Source organism: Mesoplodon densirostris, chromosome 16 (assembly GCF_025265405.1).
Source record: "Mesoplodon densirostris isolate mMesDen1 chromosome 16, mMesDen1 primary haplotype, whole genome shotgun sequence".
Lineage (NCBI taxonomy): Eukaryota > Metazoa > Chordata > Mammalia > Artiodactyla > Ziphiidae > Mesoplodon > Mesoplodon densirostris.
Window position 1 is genome coordinate 69394454 of NC_082676.1, and position 20891 is coordinate 69415344.

The 20891-nt window shown below is 50.0% G+C and overlaps 1 protein-coding gene across 1 annotated transcript in view; it reads left to right on the forward strand.

Moving 5' to 3' along the window:
• The window catches only part of SLC24A3 (solute carrier family 24 member 3), a 481322-nt gene extending 462502 nt beyond the window's left edge, over positions 1-18820 (forward strand). The window contains exons 16-18 of the mRNA XM_060078238.1: positions 3860-3922; positions 17104-17169; positions 18671-18820. Of these exons, the coding sequence (XP_059934221.1) occupies positions 3860-3922; positions 17104-17169; positions 18671-18820 (279 nt within the window). The remainder of the gene's footprint in view (positions 1-3859; positions 3923-17103; positions 17170-18670) is intronic.
• The last annotated feature ends 2071 nt before the right edge of the window (positions 18821-20891 follow it).

Genomic DNA, 20891 nt, shown 5'->3' on the forward strand with positions numbered 1-20891 from the left:
CATCAACCAAATTCACAAGAGTTTGATGTATATGCTAGAATGCCAGCAGATGGTACTAACATACCCAAGTGCCAGATAGAAAGCATACTTATTGCCGATGACTTGCGCTCTGTTTTCCTGGAGAAAGATCTTATGGGGGAGGTATCTGGGGAACCCCGTGACCACCTTCAAGTGCACTGACTCACCAGGAGTATTCATGGGACTCAACGGCAGGTCATAGTCACAGCTAAGGTTTATTAGAGTAAAGGGTTTAGAGTAAAAGCCACAGGCAAATAAGATGCATCAGGAGAAGTCCAGAGAGGTCAGGTGCAGCCTTCCAAGTCCTGCCTCACTACAGGGCCACGTGCAGGAGATGGAGTCTGAGGCTCTCTGGAGGGCTGGTCAGGTAGACACACTCCTGCAACATGTACAGCCGTGATCACAAAACTTGGAATCCCAGCACAGACACCAGGTACACATCATAAGCCTTGCCGAACATCCTGCCAAGCTGGTCCATAAAGAACATTCCAAGGGCCACGTTCTCATCGGCCTGAGAGTTCTAGGCTCCGCTGGAGGCAAGCAGGATTGAATAACCAGACCTGTTGCATTGATACCCTCCCCACGGAAGGTCAAGTTAGAATTTTATTTCGCAGAATAAGCATTGCTACTACTCTATTACAAATAACCACAAAATCTCTCTGGGGTAGCCCAACGAAGATTTATTTCTTGCTCAGAATCTGCTGCAGTTGTTTCTATCCTGGCAGCTCCCATGGATGCTTCAAGCAGAAACTCAGAGATTGAGGTTTTTCCATCAGGTGGTTCTACCATCTTGGAGTCCTTCTCCAGAGGCCACTCAGAAAGCTGAGAGGGCAAGGGCACGGAGGATGGTGCAGATCGGTTTTGGATGAGGCCTGGAAGTGGTCCATGTCCTGGCTGCCCCGACCCACTGTCCAGATAAGTCATACGTTCCCGTCTAGCTATAAGGGAGCTCCAGGTCATTAGTTGAGTTGTGTACCCAGGAAGGAGTGGAGACGCGGATGAGTCCTGCAGTCCAGGGTGTCCGGTTGAGAGTGGAGTCCAAACAGGAAGGATTTGCTGGATAACCTTCTACTGGGGCTGCTGAGCTGCTGCCGTCCGAGCGTCCACGCATATCATAGGGCCTGTCTCTCTGCCACCCCGAGCTGCCCCCTCCACTCCAGCCATTCTGGGCGCACTGACTAACCCTGCCTCTGAGCTCCTTTCCCTGGGTCCTCTGTGGACCACCTCCCTTCTGGTTAACACATCTTTTCTGTACTTAATCTGAGAACAGTATTTTCCACTGTGTTTACACTCTCATTAAAGCCTCGCTGCTTGCTTTCAGTACAAGTCAGCTTGATTCTGTTTTGCCATTCCTAAAATAATCTCTTGGGTTTTTCCCACAGTCCACGAATCTGAACTTTACTTTTTTCTTCCTTTTCTCTGATTATAAAAATAGCTCATGGTCTTCATAGAAAATTATAGAAACTTTAATTAGAGAAATTCTAATTAGAGAAAACTCTAGAGCAGTACCTGTCCAATAGAACTTCCTACAGTGATGAAAATGTTCTAGCCGTACTGGGGGATATAGTAGCCACTAGCCCCATGAGACATTTAAGCACTTGAAATGTGGCTGGAACAAGTGAAGGCCTGAATTTTTTAAATTTTTATTTTATTTTAATGAATTTAAATTTGTATAGCTACATGACTTGTGGCTGCCCATGAGACACTGCAGCTTTAGAGGATGAAATAAAAATCATATAGTCCCATCCAGAGATATCAACTGTTAACATTTCTGCATAGTTTTCTCTTCCTAGGCTGGTTGACATAGCTGATGTCACGCTATACAATTTTGAACATTGATTTTTTTTTTTTTTTTTTTTTTGCGGTACGTGGGCCTCTCACTGTTGTAGCCTCTCCCGTTGTGGAGCACAGGCTCCGGATGCGCAGGCTCAGCAGCCATGGCTCATGGGCCCAGCCGCTCCGTGGCATGTGGGATCTTCCCGGACCGGGGCATGAACCCGCGTCTCCTGCATCGGCAGGCGGACTCTCAACCACTGTGCCACCAGGGAAGCTCTACACATTGCTTTTTAAAATACTTCTTCTTACACACAGCAAACATATTTTCCTTAAAAATCTCATTAAAAACATCATTATTAGGCAGTTTAATATCCTTGTTACGCCAAAATTAATCATTCTGCTGCAGTTGGACATGGATGCTGCTTCAAGGTTTTCACTGTTATAACTAATGATGCCACAGACATCTTAGTACATCAACCTTATAGAGTTTAAAGAGCTACAAAAATTAACCACAAAACTGCATTTACATTTGAGGCTATTTCTTTTGATTATTTTCCCAGAGTTGGATTTGCTATAGAGAAGACGAACATTTTGGAGCTCTTTACACATGGCTCGTTATTTTTCAAAATGACAATATTCATTTCATTTTATTTTATCCTTATCTCATTCCTGCAGTTTAGGGGCAGCTTCATGGCACCCGCATATTCTTCTCCTTTTTTAACACAGCCTTTCCCTTCATGTTCTCACCACGGGAAGCTCGGTGAGGATGAGCATCCTCAGAGCACACAGGATGGGGCTCGTACATGCTTGAGCCACGAAAAAGGTGTTGAATGTCATGGAAGCCTTGAGTGAATTGTCCGCTGCACTTGCACTAGCCTCACCAACAGCTGCCTTTCATGACTTAGAGGGAAGCTTCAGGTCCAAGCTGAGACCTGAGGGTAGGGGAAGGTGCCCCTCCAAACCAGTATTTTTTTTTTTAAATTGGTTCAGGGACTTCCCTGGTGGTGCAGTGGTTAAGAATCAGCCTGCCAGTGCAGGGAACACGGGTTGGAACCCTGGTCTGGGAAGATCCCACGTACCATGGAGCAACTAAGCCCGTGCACCACAGCTACCGAGCCTGTGCTCTGGAGCCTGCGAGACACAACTACTGAGCCCTTGCGCCACAACTACTGAAGCCCGTGTGCCTAGAGCCCGTGCTCTGGAACAAGAGAAGCCACCGCAATGAGAAGCCCGTGCACCGCAACGAAGAGTAGCCCCCACTCTCCACAACTAGAGAAGGCCTGCACACAGCAATGAAGACCCAATGCAGCCAAAAATAAATAAAATTAAAATAAATAAATAAATGCCTTTTTTTTTTTTAAAGTTGGTTCAACATTTATTTTTGAGGTGAGACGATGCTGCCTGAGCAAAGGATAGAGAAAGGTTCTGTCATTCAGCCTTCCCCGTTATCACCCAGTTCAGCTCAGGCCTCAAGCCTGTGTATCCCACTCCAAGCAAGAGCCCTGCTGTGAGCACACCCGGACTTCCCCAGGACGTACTACAGGTTGCCCTCTGCCGTTACATGGTCATGCTCGGTCTTGGGTGTCTCCTTCCTCTCTCCAAGGGCTCTGCCTCTTCTAAATGCAGTGTACTGTCTGTCATTTCATTTCCTGATCCATCTTTACTTCCCATCTTTATCGGCACCCCAGACTCCCCCTGGCTTCTGTGTCCCTGAACCCAGCTCGGAGTGCTGGGTATGGATCCATTGAGTTCAGCAACAGTCCACCTGGTTGATTCCTGTTTGTTTCACCTTCGCACTTTCCTCTTGTCAAACTTGTGAAGAAGTAAACTTCAGCCGTACATGAATTTCAACCACTTTTTGTTTTCTCTAGTGGCTAAAAAGCATGCAGCAAAACGATGAGAAGAAACTATGCTCTAAATAACCTGGAAAATCAGTCCATGAATAATAGATTTTTACCACCTTGAGTCTCTCCAAGGAGGGATAAACAGGCAGGAGCAGGGAACGCAAATCCTTCCAATGTCCCTAAGATCCGTTATGTTTATTTTTTCTTTACTGGGATTACAGGGTACAGTCACAGAAGGTGAAATCAAAAACATTGAAAAACAAAACTCAGAGGTCATCCTGGAGGTAAACCAACCCCTCTTACCAGCTGTGAAATCTTCCTGATTGAACATGAACTCCCAACTCCACGAGGCACTTTGTCTGCCATAAATCATGCCCTCTTTTCCTCTCCTGACATTCTCCCAACACTCTTTAGAGAACAGAAAATTAAACATAATTCTCATATCAGTAACACCCACAGCCATGAAAACACACCCTTTTCAGGTTCCAACTCTAGTGGCAGGGTGATATCATGAACACAAAAATTCAGGCCCTATTAGATGTCTGGCCCAAGTTCATGTTTTCCATCCGTGGATGACATAACTGGGTCATCAGTCCGCCTGGTCATTCTTCTGGAATTGTACAAGGAGCACATCAAATTCTGTGGTTGAAGATTGCCTTTATTTTTGAAGTTGAGGGGGAAATGCAGGAGAAGAAGCAGGCCACTTCTGGTTTATGAGCAGCCATGGCACACAGGAGAGTGCTGTTGGGGGAAAACGTTTGGTTGAAAAGACCAGAGAAAGAAGCCTTTATCCAAATGCTTCTGTTTCTGTAACCAGTGCCAGAGAGATCTTCATTTTATTCCAGGGATACCAGCGTCCAATGTAGGCCTCTCTTTTGCAAGTAGAAATTCAATAATCTATAAACAGTTCATGAGCCCCAGGGAAACCAAGGGAGATTTCATTTTGCATATGGTGTGAGGTAGGGATCCAAGTTCACTCTTCTGCATGTGGATATATAGTTGTTTCAGCATCATTTGTTGAAAAGGAGATTACATTTTGAACTTTTAAAATTCTCTGGGGGAAAAAACCTAGTTAATTTATTTTTCAGTACTATTTAAAACTTAGTAACTGTTAGGAAGTCCATGGTTATACTGCAGTTAAAGCAGTGTATTCTAGAATCCATGTTTAATAAATAGTGATAATCTTCACTGTCAGGAAGAGTTTTCATCCTGAAGCAGAACTAAAATGTAAATGGGCAAGAAGCAGGTAGAGGCAGCCAGGTGAGCTGAATCGGGGGTGGTGGGGGGCGCAGAGTAATCAAACCACCCTCAGATCCAAGTGGCATTCTTTAAAATGCTACTTTTTACTTGTTTTTCGGAGATCATTTCATCTCTTTGATTGAGAGGGCATTCAGGGAGGGAGGAAATCTCTATGAGCAGACCCCCCGAGTCCTGCCCACACGCCTGACTCCTCTCATCCCTCCAGGCACTGCCCCCAAGTACAGCCCATGCTGAGCATCACATAAGCTCTTCCCCATGTCCCTGTTGGCCCCCTCTCTTCCCTACTTTGTCTGACAGTTATTTACCCGGATCGGTTCCCTGTGTCTGGAGCCTGAGTGTAAAACCTTGTCCACTTCGCGTTTGCCATCCACACGGCAGGACATTTTACTTGTTTCAATAGAGAATACATTTTATTTCCTCAATTGCAGAGGCGAGCAATCCTCATACATCAGTGGCTCCTGAGAGTGTTGCCGTATTTCAGTCCAGTTAAATAATGTATATTCATGGTGGTCATTCTCAGTCATCCAGACAAAATTAAGAATGAAATAATTTCATCAAAAGCAGTCAAGGTGCTGGCATGTAGAAAGGTAGACTTTCATTTTCTGGGAAACTTTACTTGTGCCGGCTACCTCTTTGTCTAGTAATGGTAGACCAAAACAGTGGCCCAATTTGGCCCAACCAAGCTGTGTCTTTTGGTTTTCCTGTAAGTTAGTGATCGAAGAAAACTGTCCCCTGGAACCAGACCACCTCACAGAGCGGGGAAGGGCCACCAGCAAGGACTCCCCTTGTCTCTCTCTCCAGTTCATCCTTTGGGTATCAGCTTGGATGTCCACTGTGATCTCCCAAACCTGAGTCAGATGTCGCTGCTGTGTTTTTCATCAGCAGATACCATCAAGGCTGACTTTGCCCCTTTGTCTGAGCCTCCCGCAGAGAAGTGATCGCCCCCAGGGCAGGAACTGTGCCCATCTTACTCATTTATTGTTTCCTCTCTGCCTGGCACAGTGCCTGGTACTTAGAATGTGCTCAAGAAATAGTTGTTGGATGGATTGATGGATCCTAACCTTCCCATCAGCACCACCTCACTTGGGGAGGAAGACACGTGAGCAGAGCAGAAGGGAGGAACAGGCTGACCTGAGAAAAGTGCAGGGGACAAACAGAGCAGCACTGAGAATAGCTTAACAGTCATTGAGTCCCTGCTATGTGCCAGCAACTCCAGGGAGGCCATGCACACATGGGCTCATCTAATTCTGGCAACAGCTAAGTAAGACAAGCATCATTTTCTCCACCAGTGCGTATCGTGCTTGTACTATGTGCCGGGAACTTGGTGAGGAACTGGGAATACAGAGTGAACAAGGCAGGCCAGCCCCTCCCCCTTAGACCGTGTGTCGGGTTGAGGGAGACAGACTCCATGAGGGACAAACACGGGGGCACTGACTTCAGAGGAGAAGCCTGTGAAGATAGTGAGGTGGGCGTGTGACAGTGAGGGGCGCCCGTCACCCTGGACCCGCTGCCCAGGGCGGTGGGCTCTGTGCTGAGCAGTGAGTGGCCAAAAAGAGTGGGGGGTTTGAGGGGCAGGGGGCGCCTTGTAGAGAGAGGGTACCCCGGGCAGCTGTGTCTGAAAACAGAAGGAAGGCCAGGGCACGGGGCGCCTTGTAGAGAGAGGGTACCCCGGGCAGCTGTGTCTGAAAACAGAAGGAAGGCCGGGGCACGGGGCGAGGCGGGCCAGGGTCAGGGATTCACTGCAAGCGCAGTGCCGTTCTAGGCCCGCTTCTGCAGCTCAGGCACCCAGGGCCTCAAAGCTTAAATTCCACAGCCAGAAAGAGGCAGAGAGAGGACAGTGAGGTTTCTTCTCTTCACACTGGGCCAGGGAGAACCGTGGCCAAAACAAATCGTGGCACAGAGGCCGCCGTTCCTGGCTGGTGCCCAGGAGCGTGAGGGTTGTTGTTGGGGCCCCTGAGTTTGAGTCTTTGCTGGGAGAGAGGTCAGGGTCTGCTTATTAAGGCTTCGGTGAGCACTTCAACTTCATGTAAAGAGAGAAGGAACCGGGAGGGAAGAGAACTGACGCCCAGATTTCACAGGCATTGGTGCAGCTCAAATCGCCACTGCCTAAGGCTGCAGTAAGTGGTGAGTCTACAGCGGTTTCTATCTGAGTGTTGGAAGAACTGCTCTGGATCCTTCCATGAAGATGATCCATTTGTCCAGGCCCTGGCTCCCTCCACCGCTTTCATCAGGCCCTTGGGGGCCAGCCCCCGTGCCCAGGCACACTGTAGGGTCACCAATGTGTAACTTCATGCCGAGATGCAGAAGTTGCTTGGAAAGATAGTTCCAGGTTCATGGAAAAGCGCATTTAGAGGCTTATTGGCCATGAGCGATGTGGTCTTCCCTCAGGTCCGCCTCCAGCTTTTCCCGAGAGAGGGTGTCATTTCCAAAAGGACACTCAGGGGCCTCCATCTATTAGCATTTCAGTAACCACATGACATCTTTCTGTAGCTCTGACATTGGCACCAGCAGCCTGTGTGGGTTTAATGGCCTCCTCACCCTAGCAAGTGACCTGCTACAGTTCTGAAGCAATTTTCCCATCTTGCCTAGATGGATTTCCAGGTCATAATTTTTGGATAATTACCACCGAGACAGCTGTTTTGTGCAAGGATTAGGTTCAGGCATCTGACAGCAAGGAACCAAGGCAGTTTTACAGATTTTAGCATTTCTTAGTACTTGTGTCTTGCTCAGAAGCCAGCTAGCTACCTAAGTGCCCCCAATAAAAACTATTTCTAAAAGTCAGTTTGGAAAATGAATACTTCTTGTCCCATTTTGGTGACAAATGTCTGTTCCGCCTACTCCAGCCGAAGGAAGAAAGTCACCAGGCAGGCTCCGGGAAGCCAGGGCAAATCTGATTTCTGAGCTGGGGTTTAGAAATATAAAATAAATCGAAGAAGCAATGAACGGAGGCAGAAGAGGGTGTCTGTCTTTTTCTGTTTCCAAGCAAGAGCCCTCCTGATTCCAGAATCCACAGAGGTAAAAAGAAGTGATCAGAAATGTTCTCATCCTTCTTCTGGTCAGACATGAATCGACTGCTTTCTGTGTGCTAAGCTGGTCGCCGTCGCTGGGGACACCTCAGTGAGCTGGACAGACACCGTCCTGTGCTCCTGGAGCCCCAGCCTGTGGGAGATGACCACACAGGCAATTCCGAACCCAAGTGTGATGCATGCTCTCCTGAGAGCTGGTCATGCGGGAGCCGTGGCAGCATGTGGTTGTGTGTGGCAGGGATCAGGGCACCTGGAATGCATGTGAGGAAGTGCCACTTATTCTGAGAATCTGAGATGATCAGAAACCAAGCAGGTAAAGGTGAGAGGCTTTTTCTAAACAGAAGGAACAGCTAGTAAAAGACCAAGGTACTAGAAAGTTCTGTGCACGGAAGGACCCGAGGACAGCTCCTCTGCCTGGGGGAAGAGGGTGGGGGTGGGAGGAGGGGAGGCAGAGGGATGAGTGGCAGGAATGAACTAGAGCCCAGAGAGGCCACCTGGGCAAGGGCGCTGAGAGCCGTGGTCATGGAGACAAGGAAGGGGGTGGTGTGATTGTCCTGTTAGGAAGAAGATTCCAGCTACTGCGTGGGGAAAGGGTTGGAGCCAGACAAGACAGAGGCCCAAGACCAGTGATGAAGCATGTGTAGGAGAGAGAAAATATGTGACCTGGGGAAGACAAGCCTGGGTAGGGGTGGAGAGGAGCATATGTAAGAGGCAGTGCCCAGGGTTCCATTTAGGACAGATTAGGTTTGATGTGTCTGAGGGTCGTCCTGGTGGAGATGTCAGGTAGGCAGTGGGATAAAGGTGGCTGAAGTTCCGTTGGGCAGTCGAGAGCATTAATGTGGGTCTTCAAGCATAAAGCTCCTACAGGAAATAAGTGTAAATAGAGAGGAGAGGCCGGAACCATATCCTGATGTCAGGTAGGAAAAAACCATCCAGTGAAGGAGGCTGAGGAGTGGTCAGCCAGAAAGGTGGGGGGGGACTGGGAGGAAGTGGGGCCCGAGAATGTTTCCAGAAGGAGGGAGTGGCCACGTGGAGGAAGGCTTTTCCCAAGGCCGGCTGTCTGCCAGCCATCACCTCCCCCAGGAAGCTGCCCCAGCCATGTCCACTGCCTCTGCAGTCACGTGGGTGGTCATCTCCCCTCCGCCTCTGAGAGCAGAACTGTGTCCGGCTCAGCCAGCGCGCCCATAACCCGCCAGTTGGTTCTGGATGCTTCTGCATCTTCCTTCTCGTCTTTTTAGCGAGCATTCCTGAATCAGGCTCCTGGTACCTGGATGCTGCTCCAGTTGCCGGACCAGTGTTTCCTTTTACTGAAAACGCTGCCCCAACCCCCAGGGGAAGAAGAGACTTACAGAGGTCTTCCCCACCCCACCCTTGGTTGGCACCTTGCACTTGACCTTGGCAGTATTGACACCATGGACACCAGCAAAATCCAGAAAGCGCTGCCAGGGCCTGTCTAAATCTGAGCTGTTCCCACAGACCTGGAGGGGTAACTGGGGGATCTCTGGGCGACATGGCAATGAATGGGGCTCTTCTTGAGGCTGTTCTGACAAGACCCTGGGGGCTCCCGTGACACCACCCAACCCCCTGAAGGTGAATCTTTCCCTTTAGATTTCAGGTGGTGGTTCAGGAAAATGAGATGATACCTGGGGGAAGACAGGGTCTTTACTGGCCCCCCAGGAAAGGGCTGACCTGGGTCACCAAGGCCTGAAGCAGATTCAGTCCCACTGTCTATCCAAGTTTAGATCCCCCAGAGACCACTGCATCCTGAGACAAGGATGGGGTGAGGCATTTATTTGCGGGGGAGGGAGGAGGAAAGCCCAGTAGGGAGCGGGGAGGTGTGACGGGAAGGTAGGCAGCAGCAGCAGCCGGGGGGACGTTGGTGGGGCGGGGGGCACTTCCGCAGTTCTGGGAGGAGCCCTCAGGCACAGACGCCAGTACTGGCTCTGGGGAGTCAGCTGGCTCCACCAAAGGGGCAAGAGGATGGGGGCAGTACGGGACCTGGATGGGGCCCCAGGCCTCTGCTGCACGGGCATCTGCTGCATGGGCTTCTGCAGCAAAGGCCCAGATGCCACCTTGGAGAGTTCTTAGCAGGTGAAGACAACTCTGGCTTTTTCCCTGTGCCCTACAAGGTGCAGGGAAGAGTCTAGAATTTACAGGCTGAAGCCCGACTCTGAGTGCAGGCTTGACCCCTTACCAGCTCCGTGGCCGTGTGTGATACTGTGCTATGATAAGAAATATACATTTACTCTTCGTTTCTAGCACAGGGCTCCTAAAACCCTCAGAATTTCCTGAGGAGAGCTACAAAGGTGTCTTTTTTTTTCTGTTAATGAGGTGACTTTAGGTCAGCACCTAAGGATGGCGACTGCTTGGCAGGAAAACCAACCCTGTGATTTGAGGGTTGGAACTTTTAGTCGCAACCCCCTGAAGTCTGGGGTGAAGAGAGGGGCTGGAGGTGCAATCAGTCACCAGTGGCCGTTGATTTAATCAGTTGTGCCTCTATAATGAGGCCTCTGTAAATGCCCCAAAAGGACAGGGTTCAGAGAGCTGCTGGGCTGGTGAACACGTGGAGATTCAGGGAGAGTGCCCCCCCCCCACCGAGAGGACATGGAAGCCCCCAGCCCTTTCCCCACACCTTGCTCTGTGCCTCTCTTCCATCTGAGTTATATCCTTTTATAATAAACCGGTGATCTAGTAAGGTAAAGGTTTTCTCCGAGTTCTGTGAGCCCTCTAGCAAACTAGTAGAACCCAAGAAGAAGGTTCCTTCTTGGAACCTCCATGGGGACCTCTAATCTATAACCCAGTTGTCAAAAACACAGGTGACAACCTGGACTTACAGCTGGCATCTCAAGTAGGGGGAGGTGGGTACAGCCTTGCAGGGCTGAGGCCTAACCTGTGGGAGCTGCTGCGGCTTCCAGGTAGGTAGTGGCAGGTTAAAGTGCAGGACACTCAGCTGGTGTCGCAGAATTGCTTGGATGTGTCGGGGAAACCCACACCCGCGCACTGGTGAGCAGAATCTTACCTTGGTTAAGAGCTTCACTGCCCTGAGCCTCAGCTTTCTCACCTTTACAGGGAGAACAAGCCACCTCGAGGAGTAGCCACTAGAATTCAGTGCAATCCTGTGTTGGTGTGCATGCTCTGGGACGGAAGGGACTTGGGCACCAGCTGCCTTTAACGTGCTGCTTTTCTGTCGGCTTTTTCACTTTCTGACGTCATTTAATTGTTCAAGGAGAGAGATCCCCGCCCTGTGATGTTATACAGCGTCAAGTCACGGCTGGACACATCCATTTGGAAGCAAAGCCCAAGCAAGTGTTCAAACTACCCAAGGCAGAAAATGCAAAGGACACACCACATGTGTTCCAAGTTATAAACCAAATTAGAGAAAATCCAGGGGCTTCTTGTTTTTCTGAAAAGAATTTGCTGGTTGGGTGGAGCTGACCTCAAAACATACAGAGATTTTAAACTGTAATGTGGGGAGAGTCGGAGTCTTTGAGGCTGGGGGTTTTTTAGGTCCTCAAACAAACGGTGTAGGATTCAGGGAGCTGTTTTATGAGCCACGTGCACACGGGAAACTAGGGGTGTCATGGTCTCTGTGTGTGTCCCTACTAAAAACCACACATCCACAGAGCCTAAATTCCTGTTGACTTGGGGACAAGCCAGCCTCCTGTTTCCTCTCCAACAACTGCCAAGAGGGAATTGGGGAATGAAAATTCGTAGTTTTGAAGGCAAGAAATAAAAACAACGTTAAATGTCAGAGCTGAGCAATCCGAGTGTGTTGCCTGCACTCAGAAGGGCATTGCCATGGGGACTCTCTGCCTTTGCACTTCCTGGGCTTCGCATCTCTGAGGCAGGAGCAGAGAGAGGCCAGTTTAGGTCCATACTGTGCAGTTGGAGTTCCAAGTCTTTTCCAGAGGTTAGCATCTTAGCCAACCCTAAGATTGTCTGGCTTAGCAAGCCCCCAAGAAACTAGTTGTTTGAGAGGGTTAAGATTTGCTGCCCTCAGGAAAACATACTGGGGTAACGAAAATGTTTTATATTCTCGTTGGGGTGGGGGTTACCTGGGTACACACATTTGTCAAAACTCATCCAACAGTCCTCTTGAGATCTGTGCATTTTACCATATGCAAGTTTGCCTCCACTGGGGGGAAAAAGGTAATTTTGGTGCCCTCTGACTTTCTTGCTTAAAAAGATCAGGCTTAAAGCCACCCTTCACCGTTGGCAGTCTCCCCACCCAGCTCTCCAGTCGTGCCCCTTGCCATCCAGCCTCACTGCCTTACACATAACACACACACACACACACACACTCTCTCTCTCTCTCTCTCTCTCTCAGCATCACCAGCAGATGCTCACTTAAACATACAGTGTGTGGAGTTAGGGGGGCAGTTAGGTGCTGTGTGGAATGACAAAAAGCTCAAGACCCAGGCATCTGCCCTTAGAGCACTGGGACTAGCTGGGGAGGTAAGAAGCCGGCCCCTCCGGGGAAAGTTAGGATGAGATCAGCGTCAGCTGGGGGATAAAGCCAGCAGGGGCCCAGTGAACTTGGAAGAGGCAAAGGACCTAGGGAGGGATGGGCAGAGTAGAAGTGGGAAGGAGGTGAGGGCCCCATCTGACTCAACTGCATGTTCGCAAAGAGGATGGGCGTGGGGGGAGGCTGTGAATTGCTCCAGTTTAGTAAGCGCTACCAGTGCCTGACGGCAGAGAGGGGCTGCCAGCGTGTGAGCTGGTGCCTTTGAGGTCCCGGAGGAGTCCCGAGCTGTCTTCATTCTCTTCATTCTCCTGTCTCCACTGTCGGCCTCTTTTCATTTTGCTTGTGTTATAAAATCAATACACACCAATAGCCCCAAACTGGAAGCAGCCCACCAAGAGGAGAATAATTAAACAATCCATCATATATGTACGCTGTTAAAAAAGAACTGAGCGGGCTTCCCTGGTGGCGCAGTGGTTGAGAGTCCGCCTGCCGATGCAGGGGACCTGGGTTCGTGCCCCAGTCCAGGAAGATCCCACATGCCACGGAGCGGCTGGGCCCGTGAGCCATGGCCTCTGAGCCTGCGTGTCTGGAGCCTGTGCTCCGCAACGGGAGAGGCCACAGCAGTGAGAGGCCCGCGTACCACAAAAAAAAAAAAAAAAAAAAAAAAAAAAAAAAAAAAAAAGAACTGAGCATATTTGAAAGTTGCTGAGAAAGTAGATCTTAAAAGTCCTCATCACAGGAAAGAAAAATGTTTATAATTATGTATGGGGACTGATTGGGGGGATCATTTCCCAGTATATACAAATATCAAGTCATGATCTTGTACACCTGAAACTAATATAATGTTAGGTGTCCATGATACCTCAATAAAAAAATGAAGTGAGCTATCGATGCAATGAAAAACATGAAGGGATACATTAAAAAATCGTATGCTGAGTAAAAGGATCCTGGCAGAAAAGGGTGCACGCTGTGAGATGCCCTTTATACGACAGGCTAAACCAACGTATGATGGAGGAGCTTAGAGCAGTGACTACCCCTGGGTGAGACTGGCTGGGAGGGCAAAGGAGAGCTTTCTGGGGTGAGGGAAGTACTCTACGTCACGGCTGGAGTTCGGGGGACATGGCTGTATGCATTTCTCAAAACACATTGAATGGTGCAATTATGATTTGTGAATTTCACCATATGGAAACAGCATCTAAAAGGAAAAGAGCTGTGAACTACTAGTGAACCCTGTGTAGTGAGAGGCAGGCTGAAGTGATGGGGGTGACATGTCCTAGGTTACTTTGAAGTTCATTAAAAAAATAAGATGCTCTGATTCTTTCAACTTTTCTGAATGCTTACAAGAATTCATAATAAAGTGTTGGGTGAAAAAAAAAGCTATACACACATAGAAAAAGTGGGGAAGGGAGACAGGGAATTTGGGGCAGGGATTGCATTGCTTCTGGAACATCATCCAGGGTCTCTCTGGCCAGTCCACCCTGCCCCACAGAAGCACTGGCCTTTTTGTAAACCACACACAAAACGCCACCTCAAGGGCATTCCTGATCATTCACCGATTATGTATCAAGCACGTGGTCTGTGCCCAGCCCCGTGCCAGGCAGAGGATGAAATGCCATGGTCCCTGCTCTCATGGGGTTTGTCACCTACTGAGGCATTGACCAGGGAGCTGCCAGGTGACGACCGTATCAAAGTAGCAGCTGGGGGGCCAGGGAAGTGGGCCCAGGCAGATCACGAGTGGATGGAGAATAATGGCCCAGATTTATTGAGGACTTTATACACCGGCTCCTATTCAAGCTTAACATGGATTAATTCAGTTAGTACTCATAGCCACTCCCTAAGATGGGAACTGTATCGTCCCCATTTTATACATCAGAAAACTGAGGTCTGGGGAAGTTAAGTCACTTGTCCATGATTATATAGCGAGTGGGTGACTGAGCAGGAAGCTGGTTATGGAGCCCATGCCCTAAACCAGGGGTCAGCACACTTTTTCCAGAAAGGGCCAGAGAGGAAATACATTAAGTGCTGTGGGCCATACCGTCTCTGTCAGAACTACTCAGCTCTGCCATTGTAGCATGAAAGCAGCCACAGACAATGTGTCAATGAATAAGCTGAGTTATAATAAAGTTTTATTTATAAATGCAGGCGATGGGCCAGTTGTGGCCCATGGGGTCACAGGGACCACAACTGGCCCATCGCCTGCATTTGCCAACCCCTGACTCCAACCACCGATAGTCTCCAGTGGCTGGAGGTGTTCATGCCGGCGCAGAGGCAAGTGAAGGAGCCCTAATTCCTGACTGTCACGTCCATGGGGAAGGGGGTTCAGTAAGGTAGCAAGGAACCGATGCAGGCGTCGAGAGCCCAGGTCTCTAATTAACAATGAAAAACCAAAAATACACCCCTGGGTGCGTGTGGCAGTCCATTAGCCAAGAAAGCTGCAGAGAAAAAGTGAAAAATACTCAGAAACCCCACAAAAGTTGGTTGTCTTTAGTCTTTAGAGATGACTTACAATTTCAGCAGCACTGTCCTTTGAGACTTTATGTGAATGTAGACAGGGTGAAGTTCCAAAGCTTTGGTTGAACATGATTCCTTTTGAAAAGCCTTGGCCAAAGAGAACAGTCCTGCTTTGCTTTGCTCTCACTGGCTCTTGGTTTCTTAAAGGCAGGAAATCTCTTTACTCAATCCTTGTTGCTGACAAGGATTGGAGCCTGGAGCTCATAGGGTGAGCTGGGCTGGGAATGCAATGGCCCCCTTCTGGGAAGAATCCACACAGTGTTGAGAATTAAGAGCTCAGAAGAGACTCTCTTTCAGTACAAGTCATTTGTGATGTACTCCCGGGTGCTGGCCTCTTTATACTAACACAGCTGATGAGAGGGGGAAACTCTATCCACAGCCTGGCTGAGGGTCTGCAGGAAGTTAAGCTACCAGCTGGACTGAGATGGGGCTGATCTCCCATTTGTCTGCGATGGATTCACTGGGTCAACCCATTGCTTTAGTGTCACGGAGATATGATTTGTGTCCCTTAGTCTTCGGGAGGCATATGGTATGGGAATAATTTCCCAGCTGGGGTTCAGCAGATGGTTGGCTCACAGGGATTGTGTGGGCAGGGGAGAGTCCTGCCCGTTCCCTCCGACAGAACATTGCTTAGTGAGATGTGTTAGGCTTCTGGGTCCCCACGGAAAGGGTTGGCTATTTAGGGTATGTAGTGTCCTGTCACCAAAAGATGAACTAACACACCCATCTTTAGAGACACCCACAGGTTACCATACCCACACCTGGGGGTGAACTGGGGCAAGGGCAGCAAGAGGCACCTTGAACCTTGCCCAAACCACTCCTACTAATAATCACCACTTAGTTCTGTAATGAAATCAATCAACCTGCCTCATTTTCCTTTCTGTGAGCACAGGTGAGCATTTGACTCCCAGCAGGACAGTGTACATTGCTGAGGGTCGGGAGTAGTCCCCCAACCTGGCTGCACATAAGAGTTTCCAAGAGAACCGGGGAAAATGAATGTCAAAGTCCCATCCTCAGGACGCTCGGAGGTCAGAAGTGGATTGACCCTTAGGACTTTTTCTTAAACTTTCTCGTGCATGCAAACTGTCTGGAGCATCTATTAAAATACAGGTTGATGAGCCCTGTCCCCAGAGTTTGCTGATTTGGGAGGTCTGGATGGGGCCTGCGATTCTGCGTTTCTAACAAGCCTCCAGGTGATGCTGCTGCTTCTGCATTTGCCAACCCCTGACTCCAACCAGAAGTCAACCCCTGACTTCTGGTCAGGGGAGGGTGCCCTGTGAGCACGGCTGCCCCAAGGCACCCCTCCTATTTCCAGGCAGCCGGCCTCAGGACCCTGGACAAAGCAGAAGGGGCATCTTCTCGACACCATGGAAGAAACTTTACCATCTTTACCGGCCCGGTTGGCCCCTTAATACTCTCTATCTGCCCTGTCCAGTACTGCAGCCACTAATCACATGTGGTTCTAGTAATGTAAATTTGAATTAATTAAAGATAAGATTAAAAGTTTTGTTCCTCTGTTGTTTGAGCCACGTTTCAAGTGCTCAAGAGCCCCACGTCCCTAACGGTTACCATACTGGACAGCACAGATGTAGGACATTTCCATCATTGCGGGAAGTTGTACTGGACAACGCTGTTCCCTAAGAATTCCAGAAATTGGTATTTTTCTTCAAAGTTTGCCAGTTAACCCCACTGTATTACTGTGAAAAACAAACAAAACAAAATATCAGAAATGGAATGTTAACTCTTTCCTTTCTTTGCTTGCTCAAGATAGCAACCCTCACTCACCACTTCCCATCAAGTTTGGGTGAAGGTCACAGACATTTGAATGCAACAGAGATAAAAAGTTTAGTGATATTTTTCAAAATGTTGCTCCCGTGACCCATGTTATTAAATTTACCCTAAAAGTTGTGTGTCGAGCAAGCTGAAGCTCCCTGGAGGTCAGGTCCCCAGGAAATAAGAATTAGGCCACACAGGATGGAGAATTCAAGTGGCCGAGGGGCAGTCAGTGGACACCTGCTGGAGGCCGAGAGGGATCAGGCTGAGGATGGACCAGACAAGGGTGCACCCTGGGTGTCCAGGAAATCGCCCGTCCCTACTGCGGAGCTGCCGTTTGCTCTCCATCCCTGGACTCACTGGTACTCACTGCCCCGCACTCCGCAGACATGCTTTCAGGAGCCTGACTCCATGTCATCCTTTCTTACAGATTCGGCTAAACAGCAGGGGACTGATCTACTCCGTGGGCTTGCTCCTGGCCTCCGTCTTTGTCACGGTGGGTCTGCAGCTCTCTCCACTCTCCAGTTCCCATGTTCCCCCCCACCCCCGTGGGTCCTGTGGCTACAGTTTGTTTGGACACCAGATGGGCGTGGCCTTCTGGTGGATAGAGACAGTCAGCCACCAGATGCCCCATCTCATGGCTGTTTCTTCCAGAAGTGGATCCTGGCAACCCATGAGAAAGCCTTCTCCCTCTCTGAGAGGAGCCAGCCTCCTCTCAGAAGCTGGGTCCATCTCATGTCAAACACAAATTTTTATCAAAAGCCAAAGGGAGATCCCACTTTTCCTGCGAGATTAGTCGATGGAAGGTTATATCCCAATTAACGGACTATTCCAGGTTACTAAACATCTTCATAAATCCATGGATTTGACCAATACTCAAAGACCGAGAACAGACTTGATTGACAGTGCACTTTTATTGCCACTGCACTACCTTGGCCATTACATCCATTTGTACGATTTAATATTTCAACTCAACTGACACATTTGGTGGGAACAAGTTCACACCACCACACGGACTGATCCACTTGAAGTGCCTGTTAACATACACACGTTACAGAATTTTCACAATAAGAGACGCAGTGTGTTTTCTCCTGAATTTTTCAAGGAAGTGCTCATTGAATCACACCTGGTATGTGAACATACATATACTAGAGAACGGGAATTCAGAAGGGCAGGAGAAGTAATTAACAGGATCAGGATGCAAGTCCAATGTCAAGGTTTTACCAAAGTAAATACTGCCTTACACAAAAGTGAAAACCCATATAAATCTATCCTTTTGCCGTTTAGGATTTTCTTCAGGTGGGTATGACTTAGGGTTATACTTGTAATGGCCACGCACTGTGCTTAATGCGCATATTCCCCCATCTGGAGCTCACCAACCCGCCACCCCACCCCGTGAGGTAGTCACTGATATCAGCCCCATTACCCAGGCCTGTAGGGAAGTTGTGTGTGACATCGGAGTGCTCGTTCCTAGCTTCGGGGCATCCCTGTGCTTCACTGAAGCCCTACAATGCTGGGAGACGGGGTTCACTACTGACCAGCTGTCCAAGCTGGGCTGTTGAAGGGCTGAGAAGAAGTAGGTTTGTGGAGGAAAAGTTCAGACATCTTAAGTCTGCAGCGCCTATCTGACATCCAAGGGGACAGGTCTGGACAGCCGTTGGAAAGACGAGTCCCAGCTAAGGAGCAGTCTCACGCTGGACACGCCAGAACATTAGAGGGGTTTAGAGCCGAGGAGTTGGAGGAGACCCGCAACGGAGTGAGCGTAGACAGGAAAGTGAGGCCTAGGTGTGAGTCCCGGCGCCCTGGGACAGTGAGAGGTCAGGATGAGGGCACAGGGTCGCAAAAGGAACAAAGAGGGAGCCATCGGGGAGGCAGGAGGGAAACCTGGTGCACGGCTTCAGGGAGCCGGGGGCGGGGGCCGGGTGGGGGCGGAGTCCAGGGAGAAGGACTGGGCGGGCCCCGCCCCGCGCCCTCTGACCCTGCTCTGTGCCTTGCAGGTGTTTGGCGTCCACCTGAACAAGTGGCAGCTGGACAGGAAGCTCGGGTGCGGGTGCCTTTTCCTATACGGCGTGTTCCTGTGCTTCTCCATCATGACTGAGTTCAACGTGTTCACCTTCGTGAACCTGCCCATGTGCGGGGACCACTGACCCGCGGCCGCCGCCAGCCGCGGCCCCTCCTTCTGTGCAATACAAGCCCGGCGCCCGAGTCCGGCCCCGCGGCGTGAGTCTCTGCGCGGCCCACGGGCCTCTGCTCCCGCCCCTGGGTCGCCCCGCCCCCGGCCCCTCCCCGCTCCCCGCCCCCACGGCTCCGCCTTCCCGCCTCCTCCGCGTGAAGACTTCCGACACCCGCGTGAATTTTCAAGCTCCATTTTTGAACAGTGACTGAGATTCTAGAAAAACTGGCTGCTAACTGGCCCAAGCCAGGCAAAACTTAGTACACCCCTCGTCCTTTTTTAAGTTATTGGATGGAAGACTAGCCTAATTTATGACCCTAGACTGTGGAAGGAGAGAGAGGAGAGGGTCCATTGATGGTAGGGAGTGTTTGGGATTTCTTTATATTTGGCGCTGATTCCTAGGTTACTGGGTCTGGGGGGCTGTTTGGCTTTGGAGGATCCCCCTTTTTCTTCCTTTGCTTCCAGAGATTGAGAGTTTTTCTTGCATCTTCTTTCACTGGGCTCTGGGTCCGTCGATGACCCACGGGTGTCCCAGCTGCGTCCTCTGGGGTCGAGTCCCAGGCGCTTTGGAGCTTGTATGGATTTAGTGCTGATCCGAGGAGCGGCTGGCGAGGCCCTGGGATAAAGGCGTGACACGTCACACCCGGGGGTCTCCGCCAAGCCCCGCAGGCCTTCCCTAGGGCACAGGGTTTTACGGGAAGGAGATGGCTGCCCACCTGTCCATTTTGACCATCACTCTCTCCCCAGGTTCCTTCTAGCCTCTCAAGCAATAGTTGTTGCCTGCCTGCCAGAGGCCTTTGACTCGGGGCCCCGGTTAACCTCTCCATCCGAGAGCGCTAGGCAGCCAACGGCAGGAGCTTCCCCGCCTGTAAGTCCCCGAGATGTGCTCTCTTTGCTTGGTGTTTGGGGTGACAGGGAGTGACCCAGAGGCCAACACCGCTTTACGCGCAGGAGGTACAGACACTGGTTTCTTGGGAAATGGAGAGACGCGCACTTTGCACAGACGTGGCCCCTCGGTACTGAGTACACTGGACCCTGACCGTTGGCTCGAGGGCCAGCGTTCTAACTTCGGGACGCCACCGCCCAGCAGTCCCAGCTCCACCGCTCCCTTCTGGGGGGTGGGGGGTGGGGGCGGGGGGGGCGGGCGGGAGGCACAGGAAGGAGAAAAGAGAACGGACACCTTGGAAACCGCAGAATGTGTTCAGTGCAGACTCGCTCAAGGGCATAAGTTATTGTGGACGTTGTTGCCAATCACTGCCCAGCAGCCCTGCTAGGTTTTGTCTGATGCTGGATTATTACGCAGATAATTCCACCGAGTTGAGACCCACCCATGCTTGTTATACTTGTATTTATTGAAACTGTGGATTCTTGCCCGTGCCGCCCCATGTATTTACTTTAAGCACTGATCACTTATTCATTTGGTATGGTTTTCCCCGTCCCTTGTACACATTCTGGTATGAATTGTATAAATAACCTGCTACAGATGGGTTGAATGTTTGCCGATGGTGCAGACTGAGGCCTGCGTTCGCCGAGGGGCACCTGCCGGCCGGAGGAGCGGGAGAGGAAATCACCACTTCCGGCTCTCAGAGCCAAGACACACATGGATTCTGTTACACATTTTGCACTGGTTTACAGCGATTGTTTTCTTGGACGGATAGTGTAAAATAAACTTCTCTGTTCTGTATCTTTCCTTGAGCTGCGCTCTTTGCTTTCTCCCCTGGAGTGAGGAGGATGCAGGGAAGGTAAAAAGATGGTGTCACCACGTGGTTACTGTTTCTGGGTTGACGCACATGGAAAACTGGTCCGTGTCTGGCAGATTGCAGGTACGAGGTGACAAATCATGGGTCCCCTCTGAATCTTGAAGGGACTCTGGACCTGTTGTCCTGTAGAATACATGCGACGTTATGTTAGGAATTCTTTCAACTGGACGTGAGAGGAAGAGCATTCCAGAGCTGACAGTGATGTCCAGCAGGGCTCAAGTCACCATCCTGTCTGATTTTACTAGTTTTCAACTGTGAAAGTTAAGACTTCCCCGAAGTGGATAC